This window comes from Dromiciops gliroides, chromosome 4 (assembly GCF_019393635.1).
Source record: "Dromiciops gliroides isolate mDroGli1 chromosome 4, mDroGli1.pri, whole genome shotgun sequence".
Classification (NCBI taxonomy): domain Eukaryota; kingdom Metazoa; phylum Chordata; class Mammalia; order Microbiotheria; family Microbiotheriidae; genus Dromiciops; species Dromiciops gliroides.
This window is the reverse complement of record NC_057864.1, coordinates 16,624,144-16,650,341: the sequence shown is the minus strand read 5'-3', so window position 1 is coordinate 16,650,341 and position 26,198 is coordinate 16,624,144. Positions and strand designations below refer to the sequence as shown.

The window sequence follows — 26,198 nt, the reverse complement described above, 5'->3', positions numbered from 1 at the left end:
AGGGCGAGCTCTTCCAACTCTTGGTGGGTGACCCTTTTTGTGGTAGTCCACATTCTCCCGAGGGAAACAGTTACGTGCAAACAATTTCCCTTTCGTGGATTTTTAGTGTCTTAGCACCTGGGTCTGTTCTTTCCTGAGGTCACAATGTTAAATTGCTTTACGTAACAGACTTGGGGGCGTGGGGTAGGGAAGGGTTTGGTTTGCTTCGCAATCAATAAGCATGTATTAAGCACTTACTGTGTACCAGGCACTCAGAGCTTGGTCAGACATCGAATACACCAAAGTCATCTGCTGTATCCCTCACCATCCTGGCTGTCTAGACTTTTGTCTCACCACTGGACCCAGCTACTAAGTGTCTTTAGTGGGATTTGAACTTGGGTCTGTCCTTTGACCCACTGAATGTCTTTGAGAACCATGGGAGACCTTTTTAAGCCCTGAAGCTCCACAGAAATGGCAGCTTTTGTCCTCTTGATCATTATCATTCCTCCTTTGCTTTCTCCACCTTGGGCCTGATGCATCATTTGTTTTCTTTCTTTTCCAGATCATCAGCCAGGTGAAACAACCCAAGTATTCTGCCAAAAAGCCCATTGGTTCTGAGGAGATCTCGCTGGCTCCCTCTTCCTCTTACCGTTCCACGGATACAGAGCTCACAAGCTACGGTAGGAGGCTCTTCTGAGATCCCCAACAAAGTCCTTTTAGCATCTTGTAGCCAGTGGGTCTTTGTTTCCAACTCAAGAAGCTAATATTTGTCTTTTTCTTCAACTATTCGTAACTGATGCTGTATTCCTAGAGGTCTGGAAAATAGACATTTGGGGAATAATGGATTCCACCCCCCTTTGTAAGAGGCGGTGGAGTGATGGGATATTTAAAGCATGGAGGGACTCACCAGGGACACAAACAGATCGAGGCAGTTGCCCTTTGAGGGGCTTTTGCATTTTTATTTTTTTTTTGGTGGGGCAATGGGGGTTAAGTGACTTGCCCAGGGTCACACAGCTAGTACGTGTCAAGTGTCTGAGGCCGGATTTGAACACAGGTACTCCTGAATCCAGGGCCGGTGCTTTATCCACTGTGCTATCTAGCCGCCCCCTGGCTTTTGCATTTTTTATCATAATTGTTGTCTCCTGAGCCCCTCAGCCATCGAGGGGTGATTTTTTTCAGAGAACTGACTGACATTAACTCTTCATTCACCAGGACGCCCTACATTCTGAGCACTCACATCACCTACGAGCACCCCACTTATACAGAGCTTGCTTCAGTGGCAACCTCTACTACCTAGAGCCCAATTGAGAATGAGGAATTAAGGAAAGATTGTCCCCAAATAGCCAAAGTGCATTGCCATCCATTTATTGAGATTTATTAAATGCCTGCTTGATGTAGAACCATCTGTTAGCAGTAAAGGAAATACAGTGTTGAGGTTAGACAAGGCCCCTGCCCTGGTAGACGTTACACTATGGAAAGGGGGATGAGACAGTAGCATGTGGCAGCGCTGCGCAATATCTCATTCTCAACAAGTTACTGAGCAATGTTCTACCTGAGGTCCAAGGGAGGTCATTAGTAGACCAAGGCTGCAGAGAGATGATGGGAAGACAGGGACCAGGAACATTCTGCATGGATCACAATCTGCATTATTACCAGGAACACTCAGATCTGTGAATGCAGAGAGTCTCTGGTGCATTGGACTCTAAAGGGTGGTAGAATTCCCAGCCCTCCTAAAGAAGGAATAGCATCTCATTAAGAGGGAACAGCAAAGGAATGGAAACAAGATTAGACTGGGTTGATTGCAGGAGCAGAGATTAGCTCAGTCTACTGCACCTGTGTAGAGGGGAAGTAATGCCTGAGATTAGAAAGGGACAACAACATCAAATTTTGTGGGGCCTCAAAGGCCAATCAAAAAAGTTTGACTTTTCTTGGGAAAAGCGTAGAGAACTGTTCAAGATTTACAAGGTCTATTCATGTCATTCAGAGAACAGTATGCATACTCTTATGAACTCTAGCCTTTGTTTAAAGATCTCCAGTAAAAGGGATCTCACTACCTCCTAAGGCAGCCTGTTTCTGTTGGCCCTCACTCAGAGCCTACTTGCTCTCATTTTATACATCATTCTAACTTGGTGTCTGGTTTACAGGCCTATGATAGATTAGGAGTAACATACATAAGATATGGAAGGGATGGGACCCTGAAAGTAGGCCTGCTAACAGCTAACGATATAACCAGGAGGGAAAAAATAAATTATAAAAAGTCAGTGAGCATTTATTAGGTACCATCTGTATGCCAAGCCACTAAGGTCTGGGAATACAAAGAAGGCAAAAGACAGTCCCTCCCCTCAAGGAGTTTATAACCTAATGCAGGGGCTCCTAGTCTATTGTCATCTTTGGCCATTTAAGGTAGAGGCAAGCATTTCAGTGAGCTCTCAAGGCATCAGAAAGTAGAATCTAGAATATGTCTTCATGGACAGAGGGCTGGGTGTGTAGTCAGAAAGACATGGGCTTAAATCCTGCCTCCGACAGGGGGCTGCTCCCTAGATCTGGGGATGGTTACCTTTGGTGGAATCATTAACCCATGTCTGATGACACCAGAGAAATGAGGTGTTATCCTCTGTCAAGGAGGGGGTCAGACAATAGCCCCCTCAAAGCCCTGGGGATTCCTTCTGGGCCCAAGCCAGTCTCTGTTCACTCAGGGACCTTGTTGTGTCTCATCCATCATTGTGCAAACGAAGCTTCTCTTAAGTGCTTGGTTTCTCATGAACACCTCATGACCTCCCACTTAAATGGTTCTCTGTCCTAGACCCAAAAGTACGTTTCTTTGAATTTTCTGTGATTTAGCCTTTTTTTCTCTGTCAAAGGATAGACTGAATCAAAATATCTGAGTTGGGGCAGCTAGGTGGCGCAGTGGATAGAGCACCGGCCCTGGAGTCAGGAGTACCTGAGTTCAAATTCGGCCTCAGACACTTAACACTTACTAGCTCTGTGACCCTGGGCAAGTCACTTAACCCCAATTAGCTCACTTAAAAAAACAAAAATCTGAGTCAATGGTGACCTCAAACAAGAATCTGCTTGATAAGATCTCCAGCCAGTGGTTGTCCAGTCTCTGCTAAGGCTCCTCCCATAAAGGAGGGGCCTGCTCCACTCTGGGATGGCTCTTATTGGGAGGAAGTTGACAGGAGCCTAACTCCACCCCTCTTCCCTTTTCCCCTTTTGTTCCCAGTTCTGCTCTCCAAACCATATGTGGTCTCCCCAGATAAGATGTAGGCTCTTTAATAAGGGAATTGACTTTTCTTTAGTGGCACCTGGACAGGGTGGCCTTTTTTTGTAAAGATGCTCCCTGCCCCTTCCACATGGTAAAGGATCCTGCGACATGCATGAACCTTTTAAACAATGGCCCTCACTTGTTTGTTTGTTTTGGCAAGGCAGTGAGGGTTAGGTGACTTGCCCAAGGTCACAAAGCTAGTAAGTGTCAAGTGTTGGAAGTTGGATTTGAACTCGGGTCCTCCTGTATGCAGGGGTGGTGTTTTATCCACTGCGCCACCTAGCTGCCCCCAAAAAGTTTCTTCAAAGAAGAAGAAGAAAGTAGTTCAGAAAATCACTAAATACAATTAAATACACTGTCCCCCTAGTCCTCCACCTGCACAGGGAAGGCAGCAGAGGGTGTTTTCTCAAATCCTCCCTGGAGCCAGCTCAGGCATCACTTATGTGGGGCTCCCTTTTTTGGGTACATGTGCTTCCATTCACACTGGTCTGGTCATTTATTCACCATTTCTTGTTACTTCAGTCAGCAACTCTCAATCATTCAATCAACAAGCATCCATCAGGCACTTACTGTGTTCTACATAGAGTGCAGGGCTCCATATAAATACGTCTCCCCGTGCCTGGCTGAATTCTTCATATTCGTCCCTTCTTACATTTCAGCAGAATGCCATTTTGTTCATGTAGCACAATTTGTTAAACTGTCCTCCAAAGGATGGATGGCTTTATTTATTTATTTCCCCACAAAAAGTGATGAACTTCCTGGATCGTTCCTTTTTGGTTTTTGTTTGACTGCATATGTTCCTTCATTTAAAACTTTTGTTAATGCCCTTTTTCCTTTATAACGTTCACTTCTAATGTGGTCCTTCCCACTGTGAACTATCCCTGATAACAAAAGAAAGAAAAAAGGAAAAAGAAACAGTTATGGAAAACCAACCAACAAAACAAGCAAACAGAAAATCTGAAATTGGAGAGCTTGTATAAACGAAAGTTAAGAACTATCTTTACGTGTAACAGGAAAAAAAATAAAATACTTTATTAATTAAAAAAAAAGAAAAGAAAAATACTCCATAAATCTTAAAGTGATAAATAAATGTTATTACTTTTCTCAAAGGAAAAAAAAAACAAGCAAACAAACTAAACAAACCTGAGTTTGAGAATGTTTGCAACATTTAGTACCCATAGTCCCCCTCATCTCTACCAAACAGAAAAATGTGCATTTTGTTATCTGGTCTTTGGAATGTAAAAGCAATTCTGCCTCCCTTTCTTCCTTCCTCCCTTGCTCCCTCCCTCCCTCCCTCCCTCTCTCCCTTCTTTCCTTCCTTCCTTCCCCCCTCCCTCCATTTGTCCCTTCCTTCCTTTCATTTTTCAGGTGGTTTGCAGGTTCCTTTGTCAGTGGACCCTGCCACGTGCCCTATAGTTCCTGGCCAAGAAATGATTATAGAAATCTCCAAGGGACATTCTGGCCTTGGTCTCAGCATCGTGGGAGGAAAAGATACTCCACTGGTAAGTTTCTAGCAGGGAAATGTCCCCTGAGCTTAACTTGATCCTAGCTTAGCTTCCCAGTAGAAAATATCCTTTTGTGTGGTAGAAAACCTGTAACATCCCCTAAATCTGCTTTAGTGCTTTGGCCGATACTGAAGGCTGCTTCCCCTTGTCCAGGATGCTCTCTATCAGAATGTAGGGCAGACTTTGAGAAATCTTGGGGAGGGGCCGAGGAGCATGAAGCTCTTGCCCCAGACCCCAGCCTGGACTGCCAGTGTCCTTCCTTGTGCCCTATTCTACTTGGTTACACCTTCCCTTCCCCCTTCCCCCTGCCTCCAATACCCTCCCCCATGCCCGGATTGACAACGTTCCTGCTAAGGCTTGGCTTGGCCCTAGGGTCTGGGGTGTGTGCCTCTGAGTCCTATTCCTGGCATCTAAGTCATGCTGGATTTCAATTCCGGAAGACCTGAGTTTGAATCCTGCCTCAGTGAATAATAAAGCCCCCATCACTCAGGGTTGTTGTGTGGTTGCAGGTAGATGGTATCTATAAGGTGCTTCTCAAGCCTCAGGGCATCCTCTGGAAGCCCCAGGTGATTCTTTATTCCTTTTCCAGAAAAATAGCTGGAGGTCACCTGTGCCAACCCCACTTAGCATTCCGTTGCCCTCTCTCTGGGGTGGCTCTAAAAATGAATTTTATTCTTTTGATTTTACATCCCTTTCATTTTCAAATAGATCCCCTTGCATGCCTCTCTGTAGCAAGGCTTCCTTTAGAATGAAAAAGAAAGATGGGAAAAAAACAGTTCAGTTAAACCAGTGACAGCTAATGATAATAATAGTTAGCATTAGGACAGCACCCTTTACAAAGATCATCCCATTTGATCTGCAAAACAACTCTGTGTTATGAGCATTATATAGAAGGATTATAAAATCCTTTTTTAGAGGAGAAAGCTGACAAATCGAGTGACTTGCTTCAGGTCACACATCTGCTAATTGGCTTAACTGGGATTTGAACTCAGGTCTTCCTGATGCTAAATCCACTACTTCCTATTAACCAACACATTAACCGAGTCCTATAAGGTTAATGTTGACTTTGATATTAATAATGACATCAGGGGCGGCTAGGTGGCGCAGTGGATAAAGCACCGGCCTTGGATTCAGGAGGACCTGAGTTCAAATCTGGCCTCAGACACTTGACACTTACTAGCTGTGTGACCCTGGGCAAGTCACTTAACCCCCATTGCCCTGCACAAAAAAAAAAAAAAAAAAGACATCAATGATGATGATGGTGCTGGTAACAATGGTAAGGATGGTGGTGCTGATGTCTCAAGGTACCCGTTAGGTACCTGGAAGGTTTAGTGCCTACAGGCTCAGTATGTATCTGTAGTGTGACCTGACCCCCCAAGAAAGCCATTGTGATCTTAGGACCCCTTGAGAGAAGTCGAGCATCCAGAATGAAGGATGTGATAATCCCACCACATTCTGTGCATTTTGATGGGACCAGGGAAATTTCAGATTCCCTCAAAGCCAGGCCTCTTATCCAGAGCTCTGTTAACTAGGCTACATTTTCTCCCAGCTCTGAAGGCCAAAATCATTCCCTCAGCCTGTACCATCATGATTATAGTCATTGCTCATGGATCACAGATCTGGTTTGGGGGAGTTGAACCCACAGGCCAGGACCTTGGGAAAGGCAGGTCCCTCTGCAGCCTTCCTGATAACAGGGAGACTGAGTTAGTAACAGCATTGATCAGCATAGAAACCACAGTTGTCCCCTTTCCTGTGCTTTGTGGGGACTCACCACTTCTTTTCAGGGAGATAAAGGCCAAATGGAAATCACCCCTCTCAGATAATGACTTGAAGATTTTCATGATTACCGAATCCTGGAGTCTCAAAGTAGGAAGGGGAACTTACGGGGCCAATTAGCTCACAGCTATGTGAACAAGTCCCAGCCTTTGAAAGTTCATATTCTAATTAGGGAAATAACATTTTTTTTAATGGTACATACAGGGCAGCTAGGTGGCGCAGTGGATAGAGCACCAGCCCTGGAGTTATGAGTACCTGAGTTCAAATCGGGCCTCAGACACTTAACACTTACTAGCTGTGTGACCCTAGGCAAGTCACTTAACCGCAATTGCCTCACTTAAAAAAAAAAATCTCTTCTTTGGGGCAGCTAGGTGGCGCAGTGGATAGAGCACCGGCCCTGGAGTCAGTAGGACCTGAGTTCAAGTCTGACCTCAGACACTTAACACTTACTAGCTGTGTGATCCTGAGCAAGTCACTTAACCCCAATTGCCTCACCACAAAAAAAAAAAAAAAAATGGTGCATACAAGAATATCCCATCCCCTGGACTGAACCTCACCCCACTGCTGTCCATATCCCCACAGAAGCTTAAATTTAGTTTCTGTGGCTACTTTCTGCTTTTTTGATGTAGACATTTCAACTGTTAGCACAGATTCAAACCTCTGAAAAAAATCGATGTTTATGGATCTCTCTATCTTTAAGTGAGTCCAAGTGAGGGGAAGGAGGGCCCATTGTTTTCTGTGTGACCGAGTGTTTTATTTGATTATTTCCCGCAAGATGAACTCTGCACAGTACAGTTTTTTGAAAAGTTTGGTTTACTTTGGCAGCTCACCCCTAAAAGCTGAGCTTTCTCTGCCATTATTGCTTAAGTCATATATTTTTACACCAAACATCTTATTACCTCGGCTTTATTATTTTAAAATCAAAGCAGCGTTTGCAAATGTGCATGACTGCAGAGCAAAGGAATGTTAATGAATGGTGCTATTGAAAAGCCTAGGTTGGGGCAGTGCTGACCTTCCAGAATATAACTGTAAGCAAAAATAGGAGGCAAGCCGAGTCAAATTTAAATAAATAAGGACCAGATGGAACCATAGGGGCCTATAAAATGTAATGCAAATATTATCCATTTCCCTAAAATAAATCTATATTTCAGTATGAAAAATTATATTCATATTGATGATGTGGGCAGACTTTCTTATGAAACTTGGCAAGTGACCCCGTGGCCATAATAAGATTTTGCAATTCAATGAAAAACAGGCTCCCCTTTGACCTCCTGAAGAGAAACATTTCAGCATTGCAACCCATAAAATGGTCTTACATGAGCCCGCCGATTCATTCTCCATATTATATTAGCTGTTTTATTGCCGAGATATTTAGTTGAACGTTTTAGATCGCTGTTAATATTGGACGACCGTCAGCAGTCGGGGTGTGAGAGTCTTGGGGTTGGGACCAGTGGGAGGGAGAGCTGTTTGCCCGTGTTGTTCTGTAAGACTGTCTCTGGGGAACATCTCCCCCAGATCTTTCTCCATCTCCTCTGCCCTCCCTATTAATACCCCACTGCTGGTGCCTCTCCTCTGGGATATTCTTGTATGCACCATTTTAAAAAATGTTATTTCCCTAATTAGAATATGAACTTTCAAAGGCTGGGGCTTGATCACGTAGCTGTGGGCTAATTGGCCCCTGAAGTTCCCCTTCCTACTTTGAGACTCCAGGATTCAGTAATCATGAAAATCTTTGTCATTATCTGAGAGGGGTGATTTCCATTGGCCAAGGAGCAATCAGTTAATTGACAAGCATTTTTACTTTCTCTTGTATCCACAACACCTAGCACAGTGCCTGCCGGGAGGTAAGCTTCCATTAAATGTTTGTCAATTGGAAAACTTTGTGCTTCACACAGAGCTTGGCCCATGGGAATACTTAAGAAGTATTTGTTGACTGACTAACTGACATTGTCAGAGCTAAAAGGGAATGTAGAGTCTGTTTCGCCCAGGATCCCTTCTGCCATTTTTCCTTCCTAACTATAAAATTATGTCTAATTCTCTTGCATTCTTAGATTTATACCAGTGAAGACACCTTCCCTACACCTCTCTGAGCCCTGGGTTCTCAATGCTAATGAAATCATAGGCTCAGTTCCTATCCCTGTTCAAATAGGAAAGATTCCGTCCCGTCAGTATTGATTCCATATTATCAGCATGGCCAATATAGTCTGGCTCTTCAGTGATATAAATAAAATATGCTGCAGGCAGTAACTCAGCGCCATACATATTGTGTCTGCAGAAAAGGGCTGTGGGGTGGAGGAATCCCAGCTGACTCAGTCCCCTGCAGGCCTAGAAAGATCCACTTGTAAAATCCATTTTATACTCCCCAAACCCCAGATTCTCTCAAGAATGGGGGATTATGTGTTCTCTGTAGTTCATGGGAGCCCCTTCTTGGCTAATTCCCCAAGGCTTACCCCTAGATAGCCTCCGGGCCTTTCAAGTTTGTGATCCATTCCACTAGCCTCTGTGGTATGGTTGGCATGTTTATTAATGATACTGTTATCTACGCGTTGGCAGCTTTACCCAGAAGGAAAACGATAACTGTTTTCTTTGTGTCAGTCCACACTGAACACAGGGATTCCCCTAGCTGGTGCTTCAGGGTCTAAGTTCCCCTGAGAACCTGAGACCGTTTGTGGGGCTCACTGATAAATAAAGCTATTATAGTCACTTGAGTCTTTCACATTGACATAGAAATCAATATAAATACAGGCTCTGGAGTCAGAAAACCTGGGTTCAAATCCTGCTTCTGGTGCTCACTGCCTGTATGACCTTGCAGGTGGTAGTTCATCTCTCTGGGCCTCAGTTTCCCCATCTGTAAATGAAGGGGTTGGGCCAGGTGGCCTCTGAGCTGTTGTCTCAATGATCCAGGAGCTCTTTAGTAACAGCTTCTTGTAAGATTGCTGCTTATTTTTTTCCCTGTAATTTTACACTTTTTTTTCTCCTTTCCACTCCTTTTTTTATTTTTAAGTGAGGCAATTGGGGTTAAGTGACTTGCCCAGGGTCACACAGCTAGTACGTGTTAAGTGTCTGAGGCCGGATTTGAACTCAGGTATTCCTGACTCCAGGGTCGGTGCTCTATCCACTGCGCCACCTAGCTGCCCTCCTTTCCACTCCTAATTCCCTTCTCTATCCCATTTCAAATCCTCATCCATTGACAAAAATGGCTCTCAGAAATAAGTCCACTGAGCTCATAATGATGAAGACCGTGGTATGAATGTCAGCTCGGGTGTCCCTGACTATCAGAGCTGACCCTCTAAGATCAATAGAGACCCGGCTTTGTGCCTCAAGCTTCTCACAGCCTGTGTGCTTCCACTGTTCAGTCTCACGCATCATCCCCTTCCACACACTCTGGTTCAGTCACTGGTGATGCTGAGAGGGCTAGAGAAGGGGGAGGGGATTCCTTCCTTCCCCTCCTCCCCAATGAAGCAGATAGAGAGGTGCTACTGATCCAGGTGGGAAGAAACAGAGCCAGGGGTAGTTGGCAGGTTGCCTGGGGTGTTTTAGGCAATTGAATTTTATTGAAATTAATTGATGTCCCAAATAGCTCTTCAAACTCCAAATTCAATATACTTTCCCTATCATCACTCTCAATGAGGTGATGATAATACGTAGCATTTATATAGGGCTTTTAAGGTCTGAAAAGTACTTTACAAATACTATCTTGGGGCAGCTAAGGGGTGCCATGGATAAAGCACTGGCCCTGGATTCAGGAGGACCTGAGTTCAAATCTGGCCTCAGACACTTGACACTTACCAGCTGTGTGACCTTGAGCAAGTCACTTAACCCTCCCTCGTTGCCAGCAAAAACAAGAACAAATACTGTCTCATTTGTCCCCCACTACCACCCTGTGAATTAGATACTGCTATTATCTCCATTTTATAGTTGAGGAACCTGAGGCAAACAGTGATGTAGTGATTTGCTCAGGGTCTCACAGCTAGTAAGTGTTTGACTCTGGACCTGAACTTGGGTCTTCCTGACTCCAGCGCCCCATTCGCTGTACCACCTTTTCTTCCCATCTCTAGTGTGTTGTAACTCCATTACTGAGTGCCTTAACATCCCTAAATGCTTCTATTTATCACAGTGTCAGTCCAGAAGACATTATTTATTCCAGCAGTTAAAGAGAAGGCTCTCCAGTCAACACAGGCCCCCATGCAGACAAATGACCTTGTGTCAGCCAGGCGCCATGGAGCAATTTAATACCCTTCCCTTCCCTGGAGCTTCTGAAATGCCCATACACAGAACCCCGCGGGATGCCGCCTGGAGTTTGTCCTTCTTCACAGTTTCACTCAGACTGCTGGGGCGTTAGCCAAGGGAGAAGTTGGGTGGAGGGGGATCTGTGGCAGGCTGTCTCATCCTGACTGATCCTGGTTACTACCAGTGATGGAGCCCAAGGTTGTATGGACAGCGGCTCCCTCAGACATGCTCAGTCCTAGTGACTGATGCAACTGAGCCGTAACGGACCTGACGGGAATCTGCTCTTTGAGTGACCGAGCCTTCCATGCTGAGGAAAGGGACAAAGTAGATGCCGGGTCAGGACATTTGGTCCTAGAACATGTGACCTTTGGCCTGATTCTTGTTTTAATTCTCATGGGGAGATCAGCCTCCATTGGGACTCAGAAAACCTGGGTTCAAATCCCAGCTTGCCTTTGTTTCTTCTTTTTTGTTTTTTGTTGGTTTGTTTTGACAGGGCAATGAGGATTAAATAACTTGCCCAGGGTCACACAGTGGATAGAGCACCGGCCCTGGATTCAGGAGGTCCTGAGTTCAAATCTGGCCTCAGACACTTAACAGCTGTGTGACCCTGGGCAAGTCACTTAACCCCAATTGCCTCACCAAAGTCTAGGGGCAGCTAGGTGGCGCAGTGGATAGAGCACTGGCCCAGGAGTCAGGAGTACCTGAGTTCAAATCCGGCCTCAGACACTTAACACTTACTAGCTGTGTGACCCTGGGCAAGTCACTTAACCCCAATTGCCTCACAAAAAAAAAACCCAAATGAATTTTCTTTTTACCTCACTTTGTGAAGCATTCCTTTGTTAGTTTATTTGGTAAGGTATTAAATCTATAAATTAATTTTGCGGCATTGTCAATTTTATATTGGCCCGATCCAGCCATGAACACTGAAGAATTTTCCAGCAGTTTATATTGTTCTTTATTTTTTTAAAGAGGCATTTTGTAATTGAATATTTAAGTATTGAGTGTGTTTTGGGAAACTGTCCCAAATGTTTTATACATTTTGTAGTTATTTCAAATGGGACATCTTCCCTTTCTATTTTCATCTTTCAGTTTGTATTTTAAAATAACAATGTTGATTTTTGTGAATTCCTTTTGTAGCCTATATTTTTGCTAACACAAATCTCAATTAAGGGGAATTCTCTTATATATTCTATGTAAACCCTCATGTCCTCAACAAATAGAGTTAGCTTTGTCTCCTCTTTATCTTTATGTTGATTATTTTAGCTAGTATTTCAGTAAAGCTCCTCATGATCTGTTTCCTGCCTTTCTTTTCAGTCTGACCTTACATTACTGCACTGCTCTCTATATTCTAGCCAAACAGGCCCTCCTTTTCCCTTGGATATCATTTTGCTCTTCTGCCTTTGCCCAGGCTTTTCCCCTTGTTCTCCCTCTTCTCCTTCATCTCTTAGATTCCCTACCTTCCTGCAAAGTACAACTCAGGTGCTCACTCCTACAATGAGACTCAGTAGTTATGGTTTCCAACTACTCCCTCCTCCCCATTACTTTGTATTTGCTTCATACATATTATCTGTTTATTTTTCTATGTACACATTCCCCCCCAATAGAATGCAAGCTCCTTTGAGGACAGGAAATGGTTCTTTTTTGGGAGGTTCTTGAACCCCACAGTGAGTCCCTAGCACATTACATAACAGACTCATCATAAAGACCAGTTGAATTGAAATTAATTGAATCTCTCTATATATTTGTATCTATGCAAAATAGTGTTCCAGAGCTTCAGAAGGCAGCTTCCCAAAAGGATTCCAAGATGTAGTTTGATCAATGTAGTAAGTGTATACTTGCCCAAAGGGATGGCTTTGATGTTTTTAAAAATCAGTTCTATTATTTTACAATCACACATAATGCACTGACTGTTAGTTCCTTGTGGGCAAAGACTCTCTACTATTTATTTTTTCCATATAGGTCACTATACCTGGGAAAGTAAGAGATACATAGTGACTGAACTGACTGGTGATTGCAAGGCTGGTTTTTTAAGCTTTGTTATTTATTTATTTATTCATGTATTTATTTGTTTATTTATTTATGTTTGAGGAGAATTTTATTTTCCAAAATATATGTAAAAACAAAATTTTAACGTCAACTTTTACATCACAATCATTGTCTTCCTTCCCGAGTCCGAAAACACACTGTGATCCTCACCTAGTAACAAGGAAAAGCAGTTAAGCAAAATCGAGCAACAGACAACCCTTGTTGGATAGCATATGTAGCATTCTGCCCCTGTGTCCATCCCCCCAACCCCCACCTCTCAAAAAAAAAATTTTAAAAAGAGGGCTGTGCATTGATTATCTCTTCTCCAAGGTCCAGTTTGATCGTAGTAGATACACTTCAACATTCTTTTTTGATCTTCTCAATTATATTGTTTTGCTGGTTTTCTTAGCTTCCCTTAGATCATGCAAATCTTTCCATTGTTTCTCTGAATTCATCTCATCGTCCATTCTTACTGATAGAATATCTGATTACTTCAGGATACCACAGTTTGTTCAGCCAGTCTCCAATCAACCCAGTTCTTTCCAGCTAGCTAATTATTATACTGTATGTTCAATCTCAGTCCCTTCTCTCATTACTTCACATAAATTAGACCTCACAGGCTAACTAGCTCTGCTCCCCATTAAGCTTCAGATTTGTGTTTAATAGCCTACCTCTGCCAAATTCTTAAATGTCCATAGAGATGCATAGCCAGGTTTCAAATTTTACCATAAAATGTAAGTAAGATGGATCACAGTTCACCTACAGGTCACTGGTGGCCAGCAGCCATGGGCCAAAGTGCCACCGAAGACAATCCACACAAAAGTATTCTATCAGACAACACAGAGGCAAGGAAGGTAATCAACAGACCTCGAGAAATTCATTGTGATGCTAACCATGCCTTCTTCCGTCTATCTTCATGGCAGCCGAAGGTCACCTGAGTCGTTTGGCCTCATTAGTTTGGTTCTACAAGAATGGGAGCAACTGGTGGGGAGTTATGGTCTCTTTCCTGGTTACCTTTGAATGCTCAGCATGTAGCACAGTGGAAGGCCACATAGGAAGGGATTAACAGATGCTCATTGTCTCTGCCAGCTAGATTGCAAACTCCCTGAGGGCAGGGCCTTTTGTTTTTGTATCCCCGGTGCAGGGCACATATTAGATGTTTCATAAGTTACTCTTTATTGGATTGGATTCAAAGTAATGAAAACGTATTTTGGGCATGTTTTTGGCAGGATGCTATAGTTATTCATGAAGTATATGAAGAAGGAGCAGCAGCCAGAGATGGAAGACTTTGGGCTGGTGACCAGATTTTAGAGGTAAATGGTGTTAATTTTGCTTTGAAGTGTAATCCTGTGGGTGACTTCCCCTTTGTTCACAAGCTATCCTTGTTGGGTTGGACACCTCTTCTTACTTGGAGGTCCCATATTGCTCTTCACAGGATTACAGGGTCTCCCACTGATTGATTCACTCTTTTTCTCACTAAGCCCTGTGTTCTTGTTCCCACTCTCTCTCTGTCTCTGTCTCTCTCCTCCTCCAGCTCCTCCTCCTCTTCCTTCTCTCTCTTCTCTCTCCCTCTTTCCCCTCCTCCTCCTCTTTCTCTTTTTCTTCCTTCTCTCTCTCTCTCTCTCTCTCTCTCTCTCTCTCTCTCTCTTTCTCTTTCTCTCTCTCTTCTCTTCCCTCTCTCCTTCTCTCTTTCCCTTTCTCCCTTACTTCTTTCTGTGCCAACAAAACCCAGAAAACTGGTTTTAGAGCCAGAGTTACTGGGTTGGAATCCTGAATCAGCTACTTACTACCTGTGTGACCTTGAACAAGTTGCTGAGCCTCTCTAAGCCTGTTTCCTCCTTTGTAAAATGGGGGAGTTGGACAACTTCTTCTCTAATGTCTCCCCTATCTCTCCTGCAATGATCTGGTGGGAAGAATACTGGCTTTGCAATCCAAGAACATAAGTTCAAATCCCACCTATGATATACCCCTATTACTTAGTCACTTCACCATTCTTTGCTGATGTCATATTTTGAGAAGCTTTGGGGGACAGATCAGGGATTTCATTGGTGTAAGGAAATTGCTAGGGCAGCTAAGTGGCACAGTGAATACAGCACTTGGCCTGGAGTCAGGAAGACCTGAGTTCAAAGCCTGCCTCAGATACTTCCTAGCTGTGTAACCCTGGGCAAGTCACTGAACCCTATTTGGCTCTGTTTCCCTATCTGTAAAATGAGCTAGAGAAGGAAATGGCCAACCACTCCATTATCTTTGCCAAGAAAACCCCAAATGGGGTCATGAAGAGTCAGACATGACTGAAACAACTCAACAACAACAACAAAGGAAATTCCTTCCACCAAGGCAGATCAGTGACCCATGGTCTTGGGGCATTGCTTAGGGCATAGATAGTGTCTCCCCAAGTCAAAGAGCATATGTCAAAAGTGGGATTGAACCCAGGTCTTCCTGATGCTGAGGTTCATTCACCATCTATTAGGCTCCCTCTTTTGTGTCTCCATTTGCTTCTGGCATTGAAAATCATTTTCTCAAAGCAGATATTTGAATTGCTCCAGTTAGACTACGTTGGAATGGGCAGTTCACTCCTCCCCTCGGTTTTCCTGGTCAGCTGAAAGACAGCTCCAGGCCCTCTTGTTGGCCTGCCATACTTTACCAGTGGCTCCATCTCACTGGGCTTTTCTCATTTTTCATCACTTTGCATGGACACGAAAGTGTCAGCTCAGTGCCGGTCACTGGGTGAAGGAGAAGGCACAGCCAGCAATTTGTGTAGGCTGGACAAAAGAGCTGACTTTGTGGCGTGAAGCCTTTAGGCAACATTTATTTCCTTTATTGGAGGAATTTAATTGACTAGTTAACATTTTATGGTGAGCATGTGTGCATTTTGCTTAGTGACTTTCATATAACCCAGGAAGGCTGACATCATTGGATCTCAGCCTTCAATGGGTTCTGTCCCTGGAGGGGAAACCAGAGAGCCAACTATGGGTTAGAAAATACAGAAAGGAAGGGGTTAAAGGTGTAACCAAGCTGACTACAAGGTAAAAAGAGGCTTGGCTCAAATGAGAAATTTCAAGGCAGACCTTGACTGTGTTTCCATGCTAGAACAAGTGATATTCCCAATGGGTTCATTATACTATATGTGTATAGGGTTAGCAAAACAGAGGGGGGCCTCTTTGGGGTTGGGCTTAATAGTTTTAACACAGAACATGGTTTTAATGATTAGATTTTTCTCATTTTGTAATCAGCTAGGATTTAGCCAAAGCTGGTAATTAGCATGATGAGGTAAAAGGGAAAGAGGGTAGTGACTCCTTAATTGAATATTTGGAAAAGGTCGACTGTTTGCATGCTGTGAACTGTAGTCAGCCCTTACATGTGATGATGATGCCAAGGGTCAGTTGAGTTAAATTCAGTTAAAGTGAAAGAGACTTTTTTTTTTTAAGTTCTATTGATGCCTTTAGTTATTACATCCTGGTCATTTCTGAGTATACCTCTCCAAGTAAGCCTTCCCTTGTAGCAGAGAAAAATAATTTGATAAAACCAACCAACACAGCAACTCTGGAAGTATATGCCCCATTCCGTCCACCTTGTCCCTCACCTCTCCAATGAAAGGGGGAAGGATCACAAACTAGACAATTGTTTGATCTGCCCATAACTACCTACATGGGCCTCATTGCCTTTCCTGGATAGTCTGGTGGTTCCCCCACTCTTGGGGGCTTGCCATTTTGATACTGGACTAAGTATAGACACTTATTCAGCTCTAGCCTTACTGAAGCACAGAAACCATGGGCTCATCCAATCCACCATACAAACCTCTCTGGTAGCAAGAACTATAGGTATATACCATCACAGCAGGCCTAACCTCTCTTTTCTCATACGGTTCCCTTCTTTATACCTCCATCCAAGCACCTTCAGGAAGGGTTAATTATAGCTTAGATTTTAGCTCATGTCTAAGGTTTCCCCCTAAGGGAAGAGTAGAGAGGTACCGAATATACTCTATGAATCAGGTATGGGACAGCTATTTATTTCACATACGCAAAAGCAATGCATAACCCAAAATATACATGGTCACTCATTGACAGAAAAACAAACAAGTGTCACTGTTATACTTGGTGGGGAGGTTGGTCCTTAAATTCATCTAAACATGAAGCAGTTTCACTTCAGCCCTGTTCTGTATCCCTCATAGTCTGTGGCATCTGGCAAGCCAGGTCAGCAGTAAGGTTCAGTCTCTTGTCAGTGGCTCAGCTCCATCCATTGTAAACAAGACCTCAGAACCATTTGCACTCTGAAGGACACCTGGACACATCCATACTGAGATGGATGTTCAGTCATCTACTCAGGAAAGGGCAAACACAAAAGAAGGAAGCTCAGAACCAGTCAGGCTTCCTTAAGCAGGTCATGAGCTTTAGTTAACACATGCCTGTGGCCCTGGGCAGCTGGTGTCGGGCCTGGAGTGAGCTGCCTTTCCCTACACCCTGAACGAATAGCACATCTCAGCAGTGCAGACAGTATCCAAACCAGAAAGAGGAGAGAACACTGAGCTTGTGGTCATTCCCTTTTAAAGATACACTGAAGGGCAGCTAGGTGGCGCAGTGGATAGAGCATCTGCCCTGGAGTCAGGAGTACCTGAGTTCAAATCCGGCCTCAGACATTTGACACTTACTAGCTGTGTGACCCTGGGCAAGTCACTTAACCCCAATTGCCTCACTAAAAATAAATAAATAAAGATCTGCTGAGTCATCAGATCCTCTTTCTCAATGGCAGATACAGGGATTGCCTCATCACCTCAAGGCATTAAGCCCTCATAATGCTAAACCATGTACATGTGAGCTGGAAAAAAGCCATGGAATCTATGCCTGGTCTATGGAACTGTTAGATACATGTATGAAAATTCAAAAGGAATGCAAGGTCATTTCAGCCAGGGGGGACATTAACCTCGGGTAATGGCCTCTTGTAGCATGTAGCATTTGAGCTGAGTGAAGAAAACTGGGCATTCTAAGAGGTAAATATGAAGAGGGAATGCTTGCCAGGCATGGGGGACAACCTATGCAAAGGAACAGAAACAGGCGGTCCAACAGATAGCAGGCTAGACCTGAAATCAGGAAGACCCAAGTTCAAATCCAGCTTCAGACACTTAATTACCAGCACATGCCTCTCAGGATTGTCATGAGGATCCAATGAGAATATTTGTAAAGCATTTCACCAGCCTTAAAGCACTATAGAAATGCTCACATTGTTGTTGTTGTTGCTATGAAGGTCAGCTTGATTGAATTACATGAAGGAAAATAATATGACTTTGGGAAGCTAATTGTGAAGGGTTTTAAATGCCAAAGAGAAAAGTTCATATTGGAGCCTAAATAGGGAAACTTTGGAAACCTGAATGAGAGTCTTCTCTATCACATCCACAACTACCCTGCCTCTTATTGAGAATGCCCAAGGACAGGAGCCCATCACCTCCCGAGGCTGCTGACCATGCCATTTGGGGCTAGCTCTCATCAGAACCAAAGGTGAAAATATAAGGCACCATGTTTATTCTTCCTCATGGGTAGTCTTGAAACAGAGGCTGAATGACCTCATGTCCAGTATACTGTAGAGAGAATTTGAGGTCAGCAATGGTCCCAGATGGTCCCAGAGGCCCCTGCTGTCTGGCAGATTCTGTGATTCTAGTGACACTCCCCTGCCAGTGAGCATGTGTGTCATAGACATGGCAGAGCAGGAAACAGCATTGGAAATGCCCACTGATCTGTCTCCCTGCCTGTCTAGTGCCTGGCCTCATTCTATTGAACAGATGGGTCTGTATCTTCCTTTTCAGACCATCCAGGAAAAGCGAGTCTGTCATCTCCATCAGGAATCCATCCTAGCATGACTTCAGAGCCAGACAGGCCAGGCCATGCGTAGTTTGGAAAACAAAGATCTCATTTGGTTATATAATAACTTAACAGGACTCTGAAGGTGTTGACACGGCAGACCCATTCTGAGCAGTTTCTCCAGTCAGCCTGGATTTACCCTGCTCAGTGTACATATGGCATCTCCCTGGGCTCTGGACCCCTAGTATGCTCCCACTGTGGTCTATTGCAAGCATTTACAGAATACTTGACCAGCATTAGTTGACAAGCCATGGACAAAAACCTAGGCAACTTAATCAAATGGGTAAGATAGTACCGGAAACTCCAAGATGAAGATCTCCAGCTGGAGGTCCAGTAAATATCTTTTTTTTAAATGAGGCAATTGGGTTAAGTGACTTGCCCAGGGTCACACAGCTAGTAAGTGTTAAGTGTCTGAGGTCGGATTTGAACTCAGGTACTCCTGACTCCAGGGCTGGTGCTTTATCCGCTGTGCCACCTAGTCACCCCTCCAGTAGATATCTTAAACTCAATATCCAAAATGGAACTCCTTCCCTCACCCCCTAATCCTCCCCACCCTGCCCTTTCCTGTTGCCGTAGAGGCCAACACCATCCTCCCAGCCCCTCAGCCTCACAACGTAGGAGTCATTCTGTATTCCTCTCTATCTCTCATCCTCCCCTCTCCCCCAGATCCAAGCTGTTTCCAAAGCCTGTCAGTTTCAACTTTGCATCTTTTAGATTTCACTTCTGTAGCATCTCTTGTGGATTTCACCTCTGCAGCCTCTCTTGTGGATTTCACCTCTGCAGCCTCTCTTGTGGATTTCACCTCTGCAGCCTCTCTTGTGGATTTCACCTCTGCAGCCTCTCTTGTGGATTTCACCTCTGCAGCCTCTCTTGTGCCTTTCAGTTCTACAATGTCTCTCAAATATTTCCCTTATTCCTCTGATACTGCCCCCACCCTGATGCAGACCCCATCACCTCATGCCCAAATTATTGCAATAGCTGTTGGGGGTGGAGGGCATCCTGCCTGCCTCGAGTATCTCCCCACTCCAGTCCATCTTTCACTCATTTGTCAAAGTGATTTTAAAGTTTAGATCTAACTATGTCACCCCTTCCTATTCATTAAACTTCAGGGGTTTCTTATCACCTCTAGCATAAAATCCTCTATTTGGCATTCCAAGCCCTTTATCACACACACACAGATACTCTCTGTCTCTCTCACACACATACACACGCACACGCACACCCCTACACCTTTCTAGTCTTTCCAGACCTTACTCACCACTTTGATCCAGTGACACTGACCTCCTGGCTATTCCACAAACAAGATACCCCAGATATTTTTTCAAGTTGTCCCCATAACTGGGATTCTCTCCCTCCTAATCTCTGCCTACTGACTTTCCTGTCTCCCTTTAAGTCCCAACTAAAATCCCATCTTCTACAGAAAGTCTTTCCTAAACCCCCCTAATTCTAGTGCCTTCCCTTTCTTAATCATTTTTCATTTGTACACAGCTGTTTGATTGTTTTCTCTCCCATTAGATTGTAAGTTCCTTGAGGGTGGAGTCTATCTTTTGCTTCTTTTGGGGTTTTTTTTTTGTTGTTGTTGTTGTTTTGGGTTTTTTTGCAGGGCAGTGAGGGTTAAATGACTTGCCCAGGGTCACACAGCTAGTAAGTAAGTGTCAAGTGTCTGAGACCAGATTTGAACTCAGGTCCTCCTGAATCCAGAACCGGTGCTTTATCCACTTCGCCACCTAGCTGCCCCTTTTGCCTCTTTTTGAATCCTCAACACTTAGCACAGTGCCTGGCACATTTCTTCTTAGTTGTTGAGTTGCTTCAGTTTTGTCTGACTCTTTGTGACCCCATCTGGGGTTTTCTTGGCAAAGATACTGAAGTGGTTTGCCATTTCCTGCTCCAGTTCATTTTACAGATGAGGAAACTGAGGCAAACAGGGTTAAGTGACTTACCAAGGGTCACACATCTAGTGTCTGAGGCTGGATTTTAACTCATGAGGATGAGTCTTCCTGACTCCAGACTCAGTGCTCTGTCCACTGCACCACCAAGTTGCCCACCTAGCACTTAGTAGACACTTAATCAACATTTATTGACTGACATGACAATATCTGTACTTAGGTAGCAGGTAAGAACTCAACATTTGTTTATATATCTTAGAGTCTCTCATAGATCTAGAGCCAAAGTTCCCTTAGGTACCACATAGTCCAACTGCCTCCTCTTATAAATAAGGAAATTGAGGCTTAAAGAGGTGAGGTACCTCTCTAAGGTCATAATGTCATAAAATACCCAACATCATAAAAATACTAAGAATTAGAAACAGGTTTTGAACCGAGATCTTGAATCCTGTTTTTCCTCTGCTGCTTCATTAAAAACAGTGGTTCCTTCTCTCTCTCCCCGCCACCCCCCACCAAGCCCCATAGTAGTGAGGAATTTTTGCCACCTGAGTGGGGTAGGTTCATGGAATACTTTGACTTCCTTGTCTATCTCCCCTTGCCCCTACCCCTGCCCCCTTGGCATCTAAACTTGTGAGTCCATTAGCATGAGGAATTCCCAGTCTGGAAATTCTATCCAACAATGTAAATTGGCAACTTGCGGGTAACTTATAACCTTGGAACACAGTCTGGGTCATGGAATTGGAGATTGGAAGCTAGAAGGTACCTCAGAGGTCATCTAGTCCAGCCCCTACCCTTTATTTTAAAAATGAGGAACCGAGTCAGACCTCACCGTATTCTCTGTACTATGGCATACTGACTGCTTTGTGTTTCTGTAAAATTGCTCCAGACTCTAGCTTCTCTAAATACACTGTTCTAAGGCATAAAGACTCTGCCTGGTCAACCCCTCCATCTGTTAACCCCTCCTGCCTCTCTTTTCCTTTCCTGTGGACAGGGGAAAAAAACATTCTTTTGTCTAACCAATGAATAGCTGGCCCAGACCTTGTTAAATTTGGGGACCCTATTGTGCTTTTAAAAACGCATAATTTTTGTATGACTTTACTGATTATAACAAAACTCTTCATGATATCAATTCCATATGTCAGGTACTATTTTTAGCTGTTCTTCATGGCACACCCAGAGTAACATATGATAAACTGAGGCACAAACAGAAACCTTGAACTGAGAATGGAGCATTGGGGTGTGGTCTTTGTTATTACTAATGCTTTAAATAAGGACTGCTCTTGTGGTATGAGAAAAATGGGCTTTGAAGGGCAATGCTTTTCATAAAATCAAAACCATTATAGTTAAATACCCATTGTGTGTGTGTGTGTGTGTGTGTGAGAGAGAGAGAGAGAGAGAGATTTGGCAACACAGAAAGTTCAGTTCTTGTACTTTGAGCTTTTTCCTCCCTTGTTTAATGTAAAATGAAATCATGGTCTCGTGTGCCATCTATTGGGAAAAAGCAAAATAATCAGCCAAACACCTGAGGTTCTCCAAAGGCAGTGCTTTTCCCCTTTTGTTCCATGGGCCCCACATGCAAATAATGGAATGCACTCCTTGGAATGTAGCGACCAGTCCCTTTTTCCAACAGACAGAACCCTTCCTGTTCTCTCTTACTATCATACTTTATCTCTTTAGAAAAGCCCTTTAACACTCACAGGAAATCTGAGGGGGAATCCAATAAATGGAGTATGAGCCTCCACAGTAGTAGAGAGGAAAAACACAGTGCCTTCGGCCAGCCCCTGAATCCTAGAATCTCAAGTTGAATGTTCCCTCCATGTCTACTCCATCCCACCCATCTTTGATCAGAAATCCCTGCTGAAACACAGCCGGTGGGTGTCCTGCAGCTTTTGACTCCCAAGCCCTCATGAGGAGAACAAATCACACTTACTATGTGGCAGGCACTCCCTGATGAAGAAACCTCTGAGAGGGCTCTAATTGTTAGGAAAGTTTTCCTGGCATCAAGCCTTAATCTGCCTCTGCAATCACTACCGATGGTTGTCCACCACAATACTCACTGAATTGTTTTGAGCTAGTCTTTTAAAAGAGCTTGGTAATTAAACATGTACTAGAGGGTTGTATACAGGGAAACATGGGGCTGATCATTTCAGGGGACCAGCAAGAAGGGGTGGAAAGAGGAAGATGGTTAAGGAGGACGGCTCTATGCCCAACTCCTCATTTGCTACTTCTGTGGTTTGAGGCAGGTTCCTTAACTTTTCCAAGCCTGTATTTTACTCATCTGCAAAACAGGCGTAATAACTGCCCTGGGTTGCTCTCCAGGTCAGTTGTGTGCTGTATGTAAAATAATCGACGTAAAAATGCTTTGTCAAAACTGTCCCATTTCTACCCAAATATAAGAGCTCGTTACAGTTGCTCAGATAGTTGTCATTCTTCTAGGTTAATGGTATTGATCTGAGGAATGCCAGCCATGAGGAAGCTATAACTGCCTTAAGGAAAACGCCCCAGAAAGTACGACTGGTTGTTTATAGGGATGAAGCTCATTATAAAGATGAAGAAAACCTGGAGATTTTCCCCGTTGATCTTCAGAAGAAAACAGGCCGAGGACTGGGCCTAAGCATTGTGGGAAAACGGTAAGGCACTGAAACAATCTGTTCTCTAGAGGTTTCCAGTCTTTGAGTATGACTCTCAAGAAAATAAAACCACCACGTGGATCTTCACATTCTTCATAGTGTTCATCGATACATTTGCATCCCCAAACCAATGACCAAATGTGGTATATCAAAATTAGATCATTTCAAAGCCATGGTCATCCTTAATTCTAAGGAAACTGTGACATGTGCAGGGAGGACTTCAGTCTACTTTTTTAGGATAATTTCAAAATACATTTATGTCTCATGTGAAGTTTCTCCTCTCTCTAATCCATCTTCCACACAGCTGCCGAAGGGACATTCCTAAAGCATAGGGTTGACCATGTCAACCCTCCAGTATCTCCCTATTGCCCTACAATAAAATACAAATCCGTCCTCTGTTGATATTTAAAGCCCTTCACAGCATGGTTTCAGGGAAACCCAGGAAGACCTGTATGAACTGATGCAAGGTGAAGTGAGCAGAACCACGAGACAATGTATCCAATAACAGCAACATGGTAAAGACAAACAGCTTTGAAAGACTTAAGAACTCTAATGAAAACAAGGACCAACCACTATTCCAGAGGACTCACGATGAAACTTGCCACCCACCTCCAGATAGAGAGCTGATGGACTCAGAGGGCAAATTGAGGCATATTCTCTTTTTTGGACATGGCTAATGTGGGAATTTGTTTTGCTTGATTATACATGCATGTCTGTAATGGGTTTATTTTTCTTGCTTTCTCAGTGGCGGGAGAAGGGAATATGGGAGGGAGAGAATTTTGGAGCTAAAAATAAAATTGAATTAAAAAATAAATCCCTTTACAACCTGACTTTTAAGGTCTATCTTTCTAGCTTTATGAATTACTCCCCTTTGTGCACTCTACAACATATGCAAAACTGTCCTTCTATGGCATTCATTTCCCACCTCCAGGCGGTCCCTCATCACTGGGATGCACTCCTTGTCACCTGTATTTCTTGGGATCCCTAGCTTCCATCAAAGTTCAGTTCGAGTGCCACCTCCTATGTGAGGCCTTTCCTGATCCCTCCCAGCTGTTAGTCTCCTCCTTGTTCCCCATTATCCTGTATATGTTCTGTGTACACTTATATGCACAAAAATGTTTCCCCCTAGAGAATGGAAGTTCCCTGAGGGCAGGCAGCATTTATTTATTTATTTATTTATTTATCTGCTTGTTTGTTTGTTTGTTGTCTTTCTGCCTCCCACCCAGTGCTTAGCAAGGAGTAGGTGCTTACTTGCTGCTTGATTGATTCCTTGTGTGCTTGCTTATTTCTTGTGCTCTTGGAGCCACCATTTTATTTAATCCATAACTGGATTTAGGATCTCATCCATGTGGTGGACAAAGTGCAGATTGCAACCCATTCACACCTTCTCATGCTGGGAAGTTCTTGTTCACATCTTAAACCCTCTGAGGAGTTTATTTCTAATACTCCCAAGGTCTTAAAAATTCATGGGATTTGAAGTTTCCAGATAGAAAAACTAAGGTGTGAGCCATTGAAGCGTCTTGCCCCAAGTTACCAAGTCATTGGTCAGCCCCTTGACTTTGCACTCTCTACTTCAGCCCAGAAGGTCCCCAGAAGAGGAGAGCATTTAATGTCATTGGGGAATCAGTGAAGTTTGCTCTCCATTTGGAAGCAAGTTCAAAAGCCAGCTGAGTGCAAAGCCATTGGCAGATCACGTCCTGCTCTGCAGCCTGGCCTGGTTCCATCTCTGCTTCCTGGCCTGCCCCTCACAGCCTTTTCTAGAGACAGATGAAATGGTCTCTCCATCTATTGCTGGGAAGCTAGGTGGCTGTATATATGTATATATGTATGTATATATATATGTGTGTGTGTGTATGTATATATACACATATATGTATGTGTATGTATGTATATGATGTTTATACTTCCTGGTATATATGGTATATCATGTATATATATGATATTTCTATCTCGTGGTTTATATGATATTCCCTTCATTAGAATGTAAGCTCCTTGAGGGTGTTCTAGGTGGCACTGTGGATAGAGCACCACACCTGAAGTCAGGAAGATCTGAGTTCAAATTTGACCACAGACACTAGCTGTGTGACCCAGGGCAAATCACTTAACCCCTATTTGCCTCAGTTTCTCTTCTATAAAATAGAGATACACTGGAGATGGAAAAAGCAAACCACTCCAGTATCTTTGCTTCATGAGTTGGACATGACTTAACAACAATAACTCCATCTATTGTCAGAGCCTCCACTTGAGTTGGTAAAGGATTTTTATTTCTATTCATTAAGACAAGAACTAATTGTAGCCAAAATCTCTATAGTGCCTTCAGGATTACAAAGTGTATTATCTAGGAGGTAAGTGCTATTATGATCCCCATTGACAGATAGGGAAACTGAGGCTGTGACTGATCCAGGGTCTGAGGCAGGATTTATACTTGGGTCTTCCTGACTCCAAGTCCCACACTCTCTCCACTAAACCACCTGACTTGCTCCAATGTATCTCATCAATGTGGATGTACTATCTAATAACGCACATTGTCACCCACTTGTGCCTGCCCATCCTATGAGATTTGTGGATGTTCTTTCAGAAATTCACCGTAGTGCAGGGCTTTCTTTCTCCTGACATCTCAAAAGTACCAATGGAGGACCCAGGCGGTCTTTCATTATCTCTTGGTCTTGCCAAGTGACCGGTCCACATTCATCCTTCACCCTGCTTTTCCTTCTTGCTTCTCCATTTATAATGTGCTGGCAACCCTTTCACACCCACCATCTCCTTTCCTTTGCCCTTTGGGTGGTGTTCACTCTTAGTTTTTCAGGGAAATAAGACATTTACAAACAAGAAAGTTCAAATTCAGCAAACCCGTATTAAGGTTTATCACTTTATATCAGTCATGCCAGGCACTTGAGATACAAGGATGATGGTGTTGGTGATAATGATGTTAAGTGGCAAACATTTATATAGCTCTTACTATGGGCCAGGTACTGTGCCAAGTGCTTTAAAATATTATTTCATTTGATCCTTACCCCAACCCTGGATGGTAGGTGATATTATTAGCCTCAGTT

At 43.6% G+C, this 26,198-nt stretch overlaps 1 protein-coding gene across 2 annotated transcripts in view; it reads left to right on the top strand.

Moving 5' to 3' along the window:
* Positions 1-26,198, top strand: part of PATJ (PATJ crumbs cell polarity complex component) — a 320,690-nt gene that overhangs the window by 269,999 nt on the left and 24,493 nt on the right. For both annotated transcript variants that reach the window (XM_044002310.1, XM_044002309.1), the window contains 4 exons: positions 542-659; positions 4,613-4,746; positions 14,010-14,093; positions 22,952-23,145. In XM_044002310.1, coding sequence (XP_043858245.1) covers positions 542-659; positions 4,613-4,746; positions 14,010-14,093; positions 22,952-23,145 — 530 coding nt within the window. The remainder of the gene's footprint in view (positions 1-541; positions 660-4,612; positions 4,747-14,009; positions 14,094-22,951; positions 23,146-26,198) is intronic.